This window comes from Lithobates pipiens, unplaced genomic scaffold (genome assembly GCF_037356315.1).
Source record: "Lithobates pipiens isolate NorthernLeopardFrog02 unplaced genomic scaffold, aLitPip1_a1.2 Scaffold_13, whole genome shotgun sequence".
In the NCBI taxonomy this organism is placed as follows: Eukaryota; Metazoa; Chordata; class Amphibia; order Anura; family Ranidae; genus Lithobates; species Lithobates pipiens.
The window spans coordinates 528,259,755-528,269,862 of record NW_027507718.1 but is presented as its reverse complement, the minus strand read 5'-3'; the positions used below and the strand labels follow the sequence as shown (position 1 = coordinate 528,269,862).

Genomic DNA, 10,108 nt, shown 5'->3' with positions numbered 1-10,108 from the left:
TTTTGCTTTTAGGCCAAAATGTTCAATTTTTGGTCTCATCTGACCAGAGCACCTTCTTCCACATGTTTGCTGTGTCCCCCACATGGCTTCTCACAAACTTCAAACAGGACATTTTATGCCTTTCTTTCAACAATGTCTTTCTTATTGTCACTCTTCCATAAAGACCAGATTTGTGGAGAACACAACTAATAGTTGTCCTGTGGACAGATTCTCCCACCTGAGCTGTGGATCTCTGCAGCTCCTCCAGAGTTACCATGGACCTCCTGGCTCTTCTCTGATGAATGCTCTCCTTGCCCAGCCTGTCAGTTTAGGTGGACGGCCATGTCTTGGTAGGTTTGCAGTTGTGCCATACTTTTTTTATAACCTAGCCCTGCTTTAAATTTCTCTACAATATCCCTGACCCACCTGGTGTGTTCCTTGGCCTTTATGGTGCACTTTGTTCACTAATGTTCTCTAACAAACCTCTAAGGGCTTCACAGAACAGCTGTATTTATACTGAGATTATATTACACACAGGTGGACTCTATTTACTAATTAGGTGACTTCTGAAGCCCATTGGTTCCACTAGATTTTAGTTAGTGGCATCAGAGTAAAGGGGGCTGAATACAAATACTCCCCACACTTTTCAGATATTTATTTGTAAAAAAAAAAATTGATTACTATTTATCATTTTCCTTCCACTGCACATTTATGCGCCACTTTGTGTTGGTCTATTACATATAATCCCCCTAAAAATACATTTACGTTTTTGGTTGTAACATGACCAAATGTGGAATATTTCAAGGGGCATGAATACTTTTTCAAGGCACTGTTGTTGTTTTTTTTTGTAATTCAGAATGTATCTTCTTTTTTTCCTGTTTTTGTAATATTTTAAAATTGAATAAAATAAGATTGAAAAAAATCTTTAAATTTTGCCCATTTATTTTTAACATTCATCCAAGTAGCTTCCACAGTACCATATCCCAGCATTTATATATATATATATATATATATATATATATATATATATATATATATATATATATATATATATATATATATATATATATATATATATATATAAAAGAATAGCCAATGGACTTTTCAATCTTAGGTAAATATATATAGCCCCATTGTCCAAAACAGAGGGTACTATGCATAGGTGTGCGCAGCCTATTGCATTAGGGTGCGCACCCATATGTGTGTGTATGTCTGTGTGTGTGTATATGTCAGTAGCTTATTTAATTTTTTTATTATTACTTTTTTACAATTTGTTTTTTTATTATTTTTTTACCATTTTTTTACAATAATTTTTTTCTTTTTTTTAGGAGTCCACCTTGGGGAAATATCAGGGGTATATTAGACCACTGATGTCTCACTTTTGAGACAGAGAAAGGGACTGAGGACAGAGATTCCCAAGTCCCTTTCTCTGCAGCCAGGCAGCAGGTGGAATCTGCACAGTACAGGGTGATTAGGGTGTGCCCAGGCACCCCTGGCACACCCTGTGCGCGCGCCTATGCCACTGTGTCAGTTTAGTTTCTGACTAAGCTTAAAGTGGTTGTAGAACTTTACATATACCCAGTGAAGTGACTGGCCTTAGGCGATACACAGAGCTGAAACTAATTATCCTTCATAAGTTGTGCCTGTTTATCTGCAACACTTTCCTCTCTACACCTGTACAAAGTGCTGAATTTAAAAGCTTGTCTGAGAGTTCAGAAAAAAAAAAAAAAAAGAGGGCAGAGAGCTGAAATGACACTCTACAGAACTCAGTAAGGAGAGCTCTGAGAACTGATTGGAGGAAAGGGACACACCCCCTTCCACACAGTACATAGGAACAGAGCTGAGACCTGCAGATTTTTTTTTCTGTAATTTTTAGGGAAATAATGAAGACATCTGAAGGACCCAATTCTGCAGCTTGTGGCTCCCCAGTAAGTGTATCTCCTGTACTCTCCAGGTCTCAGGTAATACTGACGTCCCCTGTAGTTGGGCTCCTCATAGGTCATTCAGTAGCCATCATGGACATGGCAAGAATTAATGTCATTGTAGCGGAATCTCTCATAGACATGAGGGAAATCCTCAGTGAACTCCATCATCTGATTTTAGTAAATCTTCTCCAGTATTTATATGCACAACTAACTTATTCTGCATGGAAGAAATGAATAAGTGATTTTATGATGGAGTGCGACTCTCATCCAGTGTACAATATATTCTCATATAGATGATTTTGTCTCTATCTAAGCCCTTGTACACATGGTCGGACATTCCGACAACAAAATCTGTCGGATTCTGATGGATTTTGTCCGAAACTTGTGTTGCATACACACGGTAGGACAAAGTTGTCGGAAAATCGGATCGTTCAGAACGTGATGACTTTATTTCGTTACGACGGGACTACGTTCAGGCTAGTAGCCAATAGCTTTGGTCTAGGAATTTGATCTGAGCATGCGTCCGATCGGAATTCTCTACAAACGATAGGACAAAGTCCCATCGGACCATGTTGTCGGAAAATGTTATAGCCCAGCTCTAAAACTTTGTCGGTCGGATATTCCGATGGAAACAGTCCGATGGAGCCCACACATGGTCAGATTATCCAACAACACAGTCCGATTGGACATTTTCTGTCGGAATGTCCGACCGTGTGTACAAGGGCTAAGAGTGTCTTTTGACCGGTGGTAGAGGTCGCTTCACTTTACAAACTCTCATCGAAAATCTACATCGCGTAAATTAAAAACAAACAGAAAAAAATGTCTTTATCAAGTTTATTGTCAAGCAGAAAACTTAAAATATTTTTTAATATTTAATAGGAATGATGGAGACGTCTGAAGGACCCAATTCTGGGGTTTGTGGCTCCCCAGTCGGTGTATCTCCTGTACTCTCCAGGTCTCAGGTAATACTGACGTCCTCTATAGTTGGGCTCCTCGTAGAACATCCAGTAGCCATCTTGGACATGGACAGAGTGGATGTCATTGTAGTGGAATCTTTCATGGACATGAGGACAATCCTCGGTGAACTCCATCATCTGACCTCTGAAGTCTTCTCTCTCGTAGATCCTGATGCTGAAGGAACCTTGGTGCTGTTGAAATAAGTTACACCACGATAAAACACAAAGCAATGTAAAAAAATAAAATAAAAATAATAATAAATAAAAAAAGCAACTGGTCACATTACTGCTATCATTTACAATAAAAATGCACCCAAAGATTTTTTTCAGGTTTGGATAGGGTGTAGAAATATTCAATATTACCCCATATGTTCAAATGAATTAATGATTTGGGGTCAATAGAACTTTTTTTAATCTTATACAATATATTTTAAACTGTTTCTATCTTTGTTTTCATTTTTTTTTTTGATAGATAAACAACACATGACAAGGGATCTAAAAAAAACTATGGGTTAGCTAATGATACAGTACCTGCTTTGAGGCTGCATTTATCTGATTGAAACCTCAGACTTAGCTGTCTGTTAAAGCTTTTCTTCAGGTTTACCACCCCTACACCCACCCTAATCCAGTAACTTAACAGACTCTACTTCTCTTCCAAAGTTGTCCTAAAGGCAGAAGTTGTGTTTACCTTAAAACATTCTCTACATTGAGGTAAAAAATCTTCAGTCAATAGAGACACAGAGTGGGTCTTGGGAGCGAGCATACATGACTGCCCCTATAGCAAGTGATTCCCTCAGCCCCCCTTCACATACTTAACTAAGCCCGATCTCGATCTAGCAATGTGCATGAGAGAAGCAACTATCTTGGCTCTCTCCATCCTCATTGGCTCACAGACAGCAGCTATTTGCTCCTGCTGCTGTCTATCACAGACAATGAGGAGGAAGTGGTAGTGGGGCTTGGGAGCAAGCATGCACATGTATCCCATAGTAAGCAGCTTGTTATGGGGGCACTAGGCGGAGGGGAGGAGTCAGGAATCCCGGTAGGGGGATCAGAGAAGAGGAGGATCGGTGTTGTTCTGTGCAAAACCATTCTACAGTGCAGGTAAGTATAACCTGTTTGTTATTTTAATTAATTAAAAAAAAATCCATACATTTACAATCCCTTCAAATAATTGAGTCCACATTTACTGTAATTGGAGGTGTGAACAGAAAGCAGGTACCTATCTAACACCCATTAGTCAGTGTTACAGGTTGGAGGGTTTGGTTATGATGGAGGTCTGGATGGCAAAGTATCTCTATCTAGTGACTCCAGCACAACATACTGTATTTTACTAGTCCTGGCTCAAGGGGCAAATGCCCTCCAGGCCAGTTCTCCTTCTCCCTTGAGTGTAATGAGCACTTGACATCAATATCATATAAGCTTGCCCACAGACAAAGAAGGTTACTTGGCCATGCTTAATACAACTGTGCTCCATCACTTTTCCCAATTTTTTAAAATAAAATTAAAATCCTTGGCTGAGTTGAGGATTTCTGTTTAGTCCCTACAGAGCAGGGTGATAGGAGAGAGGAGAAGAACAACGCCATTGGGGCACTGTATACTGGCAGGACAAGTAAAGCTTAAAATAGGTTTTCCTACCTGTACAATCAATGCCCGCCTATGGTTATAGGAGTGGTGGGCCTTTCACCTCATAAAAATGACACTGATTACAATAATACATTATCATCTAACAGCTATAGACAGCTTTGGCCCTTAACCAGAGTGCACAATGTGTTATTACCTGGGGGCTCAGACGACAAGACTTAATGGAGTCATTGTAGCCCATCCATTGCTGGAAGTCAGGATAGTCTCCTCTATGGAGGAAGTACTGGTGTCCTCTGTAGTTGGGGAGCTCATACAGGATCCAGTTCCCACTTTCCACACGAATGGAGTTGCAGCGTCTGAAGTATGAAGACAGGTCGGGACATTCAGAGCTACACTCGTAAGAGCGACCCTGGAAGTTCCTGTCCTCGTAGAAGATGATCTGAGGAATAATAAAACATGATCAGGTTAATTCAGGACCAATAGAATGGTTGAGCTTTAGAAAAAAAACAGCGTGGACAATATTTTTAATACAGCCATTCTCAACCAGGGCTCATTGGAAATCTAGGGTTCCTCTAAAGCAGGGGTCTCAAACTGGCGGCCCTCCAGCTGTTGCGAAACTACAATTCCCATCATGCTTCTGCCTATGGGAGTCATGTTTGTAACTGCCAGCCTTGCAATGCCTCATGGGACTTATAGTTTAGCAACAGCTGGAGGGCCACCTGTTTGAGACCCCTGCTCTAGAGGTTGCTGACGATTGAGCTGTGGCTAATTTACCTCCCATCTGATGGTGGCTTCATAGATCCAGGTCCATCACCACTTGGCAGAGCCAGTAGCATGGCACCAATGATCTTTAAAGTTGCCTGTAAGCTTCTAATCCCCACTGTAAGGGGGGGGGGGGGCATTCTTCCCACCGACCAGCAATGTAAGGGGCATTTTTCCTAATGACCCCCCATTGGACTAATCCTAGCAGGCTTTTCCCTGAGATGTGAAAATTTATTTCAAGGGTTCCTCTGGGTTAAAAGGTTTGAGAAAGACTGTTTTTATGTGACCCACTACAGCCAAATATATCACAGACTTCTGTCATTGACCTCAAACCTCATTGAACAGCTTTGGGATGAATTAGAATACCAATGGTACGCCCAGCATTCTTGACCCACATGAGTACCCGACCTTATAAATGCTCCGAATTATCGTAAAAGCCTTCCCAAAAGATCTGGCAACTGTTTTAGGCGTGAAGAAGCAATTCCATATTAATGGTCAAGGTTTTGAAATGAGATTTCCAGCAAGCTCCTATAGGTGTAAGGATCCGGCATTCACAAATGTTTGGCCATATAATACAAATGACAGCCTCAGCTGTGCCAGATAATGGCCATCTGACAAGCTGCCTATAAAATAGACCTCAGTATATACAAATCCACACAATTGTAAGGCTAAAACTTAAATAGAGTTATGCGGCTACTAACAATCAATATCCACAGACTGAACCATTGGCTAAATATTCATTTGATATTTCAATATTTTTAAGCCCTTCTTACCTTTCCCATTTTGCTTGTCTTGTCGGTTTGCTCCTGTTGGTCTGCACTGGTAGATAGCTGTTGGGAAATGCCCTTTTTATACCCTGCAGCATTGGTCATATGTTTAAGCTTTGCCCAATCAGAATGAATAGCTATCCCATGCTATTGAGAATTGTTCGGTGTCTCTGTGAGACCATTGTTTGTACCTTTCCCCTTGCATCAGCACCCAAATGCTTTACCTAGACTGCCTAACTGAAACAAAACCTTTGCTGCAGCAACAGGTCACTTGAATAGTTTGGACTCTGTGTATATGTGTGTGTTTTGTGTAAGATGTTATGTGATATAGAGTTTTGGATTCATAGTACCATTTTTTTTTTTTTTTGCAAATCACACCAAATTATTTCACTATAGGATGTCTCTGACTTACAATCCAATCTGGATGCTCTTATTGGGCAACTACTGTATGTGGCAACGTTTAATGTTTATAAATGTACAGTTAAGTATTTGGGGACTAAAACATGCATGCATCATTTACTATATTACCAAAAGTATTGGGACACCTGCTTTTACACGCACATGACCTTTAATGGCATCCCAGTCTTAGTCCGTAGCGTTCAATATTGAGTTGGCAAATTTTTTATTTAGACAAACTTGCAAACAAGAAACACATTCCAACTGATTTTATACAAAAATACAAAAAAATAAATATGATATAGACTTACTTCAACCTATAATATGTGAACAAAAGGTTTATATATATATATATATATATATATATATATATATATATATATATATATATATATCTCACTAAATAGCACAGACATCTTCAAAAATTCTACACATTACTCAACTTGATTAACATTCAGACCAAGAAACATAGATCATGTGTATGTAGACTTTCTTCAAAATTATGTTTATCCTTGAAAATCTAAGCGAGTGTCCAGAGAGAAAACAGGGAAAGAACCAACACCCAGAGATCAACAAACAGCAGCTACAGGCCTGATATTCCTCCACACCTTTTTCCAGAACCATTGCCGTCATCTGTCTTTCTCTAGACCCCAAATTTTCCCTACCTCACCAAGAATCTCACACACCACCGCCAGAACAGGAAGGACTTTCTGCCAAAGGGATACCTGACACCGTGCATTCCAGGTGTAATATTGGACTACTAAAGCCGCGTACACACGTAGCCGTCTGTCCGACGTACTTAGACTGGCGGACTTCCCGCCAGACTGTCCGTCGGACTTTCCGAACGGGCTACTTGCCCACACACGGCACTTTTTCAGCGGACTAATACGGCGTACTAAGTCCGCTGTACTATCTGCCCTACTTTTGAAATGAACGGACTCGCCAAACACGCGGAGGAAAGTCCGCTCATTTCGAGCGGGTCTCCAAGTAGGCGGGGCCGCGACAGACCCTTGTCCGAGCACGCTACCCGGCCGGCCAGAAAAGGAGGGGCGAGCGAGCGCCCCCCCCCGAGCCATACCAGGCTGCGTGACCTCAACATGGGGGGTGCCTTGGGGAAGGGGGGGGCCACGCGGCCCCCCACCCCAAAGCACCTTGTCCCCATGTTGATGAGGACAAGGGCCTCTTCCCGACAACCCTGGCAGTTGGTTGTCGGGGTCTGTGAGCGGGGGGGTTATTGGAATCCGGGAGCCCCCTTTAATAAGGATACTGGCCCCCCACCCTATGTGAATGAGTATGGGGTACAATGTACCCCTACCCATTCACCTGTAAAAGTGGTCTTCGGTCTTCGTTGGATGTCACATGGGTTCATGTCACATGGGTTGATGTCACATGGCGACAGTCCCAGCATCCTCCGGGACTGTGACATCGTAAGGGGGCGGGGTCACCATGTGACATCAACCCATGTGACATCCACGAAGACCCCGCCCCTTGTCCCTATATAAGTCGCCGCATGCCCGGTCCCTGTCATTGTGAGCGGAGGACTCAGCGAGGCAACATCTGAAGAAGAAGAAGAAGAGAAGAACAGAAGAACGGAAGGCGGCGGCGGCAGAAGACCGGGCCACCGCCTGTAAAAGAGGTAGAAGAAGGCGCGGTGGCCCGGCAGAAGAACTGAAGAGGGGGACAAGACCCCCGAAGTCGGAAGAAGAGGCCGGCGGCGAGGAAGAATGCCGGGCTCCTCCGCTAGCAAAAGAGCTACAAGAAGATAGCGGAGGAGTCCGGCGAGAAGACCCCCGAAGACGGAAGACCCCCGGAGCTGTGCAATAAACTCTTTTATCTCGTGTGTTGTGTTTTTTTTGTACTTTTATTTTACAGGTGAATGGGTAGGGGTACATTGTACGGCTCAGGGGGGGGGGGGGGGGGGGGCGCTCGCTCGCTCGCCCCTCCTTTCCTGGCCGGCCGGGTAGCGTGCTCGGACAAGGGTCTGTTGTGGACTTTGGGGGGACCCCCACGCCGATTTTTTTCGGCGTTGGGGTTCCCCTTTAAGTCCATACCAGGCGGCGGGGCCAGCGACGTCTCCTTCGTGGGCCCCGCCTACCTGGAGACCCGCTCGAAATGAACGGACTTTTCTCCGGGCGGGAAAAGTCCGCTCATTTCAAAAGTACGGCGGACTGGCATACACACGGCCGGATTGTCCGCCGAAATGCGAGTCCGGCGGGAAGATTGGAGTGTAACACGGCATTCTAAGTCCGCCATACTTTCGGGTCAAAAAAGTATGCCGGAGGCTACACACAGGGGGATTGTTTGGCGGACTTGAGTTTGCCGGACTTTTCCACCCGCTTGTTTGATCATGTGTACGCGGCATAAGCTGACAAAAAAAAAAGAGTGTCCAAATAAAATCCCTTGTGATTCTGCAATGCTCCATACACCCACTCAGCATAAGACATGCTAGGCAAGAAAGGAATATTCAGAGCCCTCCTTACCTATTTATAGGCCTCTATATTGATAGGGCACTGAAGCAAAAAGTGGTCCGTGGTTTCCATGACACTCCGCAACCACAATTGTCCAAAGAGCGGCACTTCACGCCCCCCCCCCCTCACATAGAGCCTACCATAGAAAGTGAGCCAGGCCTGGTCCCTAAATTTCAAGGGAATCCGCTCATAGTTTATTAAACGTAAACCCTACCTCATAATATGACCTGGGCAATCCCTTAAGGCCAGTGGCACATGAAAAACAGTACCCACAATCTTCTTACCCAGGAGTCTCCTAGGGAGGGACCTGATATCCTCCGCTGTCACATGCCACTGTTTAAGAATTTTCAGGAACAGGGCAACATAAGTCGGGAGCTTACCATGCTTGATCCTTAGGCTTTTCATTGGCCCGCCACTCTCCCAACAGCCCAGAAAAGGCTAAACCAGATCTGGAAAATACCTACCCATCCAGGCGGTCTCTCTGCTAGTATGTTACCAAAATTGTGTTCCAAAAACATCAGAGAGAAGAACACAACTGGGTTGACCATCCCTAGGTCACCCTTCCACCTAGACAGGTAAGTCACATTCTGCTTCACAAGATTCAGCCTGTTCCCTCATAATAACTGGAAGAATCAACTATAAATCCTGGTATAGCAGGACTTTGGCAAGATGCAAACAAAACTGACATACAGAAAGGTAGGAATCAGGTAGGTCTTAATCAAGTCCACCCTTTCCCTCAAGAAGAGTCGCCACCCTTTCCAGCATTTCACCTTGACATCAGCATCATTCAGCCTGGCTTCCCAGCTTGACTTACTGTAATCATCAGGGCCAAACTTGATGCCCAATACTTTGACTTTCACCTGAGGCCTCGGGAAGGTGTCCGGAAGTGCAAAGCTCTCACCTCCCTCGCTCATCCAAAAAATGTCACTTTTATAACGGCTGACCTTGGAGCCTGATGCCATGGAATACTGCTCTATAACTGAGATCACCTCCTGCGCCTCCTCTGTCCCAGAGATAAAGACAGGATCGTCATCAGCATAGGCTACAACCCTCAAGGGCAGCTCACCAGTAATGCCCACCGGCACCCCACACAACAATCCACTCTCTATCCTTCTGATGAAGGGGTCGATTGTGAACATGTATAGCAAAGGGCTCAGGGGACATCCCTGGAGCACCCCCGATCCAACCCTGAAGGGCTGTCCAATCCAACCGTTAACAAACATGAAGCTCTCTGCCTCTCTGTAAGTCTTAAGCCATCCAATAAACCCACCTTC

The 10,108-nt window shown here is 43.9% G+C and overlaps 1 protein-coding gene across 1 annotated transcript; it reads right to left on the bottom strand.

Annotated features, from left to right (window-relative positions):
* Positions 1-2,724: 2,724 nt before the first annotated feature.
* On the bottom strand, positions 2,725-6,075 carry LOC143975662 (gamma-crystallin-3-like). Its single transcript, XM_077478156.1, has 3 exons — positions 5,977-6,075; positions 4,638-4,880; positions 2,725-3,052 (listed from the first exon to the last, which is right to left on the bottom strand). Exons 1-3 carry the CDS (start codon positions 6,073-6,075, stop codon positions 2,777-2,779), a joined length of 618 nt encoding a protein of 205 aa, XP_077334282.1. The 3' UTR covers positions 2,725-2,776.
* Between the last annotated feature and the right edge of the window lie 4,033 nt (positions 6,076-10,108).

Excerpts from the sequence above, each read along its gene's own strand:
- LOC143975662 (XM_077478156.1), bottom strand. The coding sequence starts at position 6,075 with ATGACCAATGCTGCAGGGTATAAAAAGGGCATTTCCCAACAGCTATCT. Across the intron at positions 4,881-5,976 it reads AGACAAGCAAAATGGGAAAG|ATCATCTTCTACGAGGACAG; the intron begins GTAAGAAGGGCT and ends ATTATTCCTCAG. Across the intron at positions 3,053-4,637 it reads CTTGTCGTCTGAGCCCCCAG|CACCAAGGTTCCTTCAGCAT; the intron begins GTAATAACACAT and ends TTATTTCAACAG.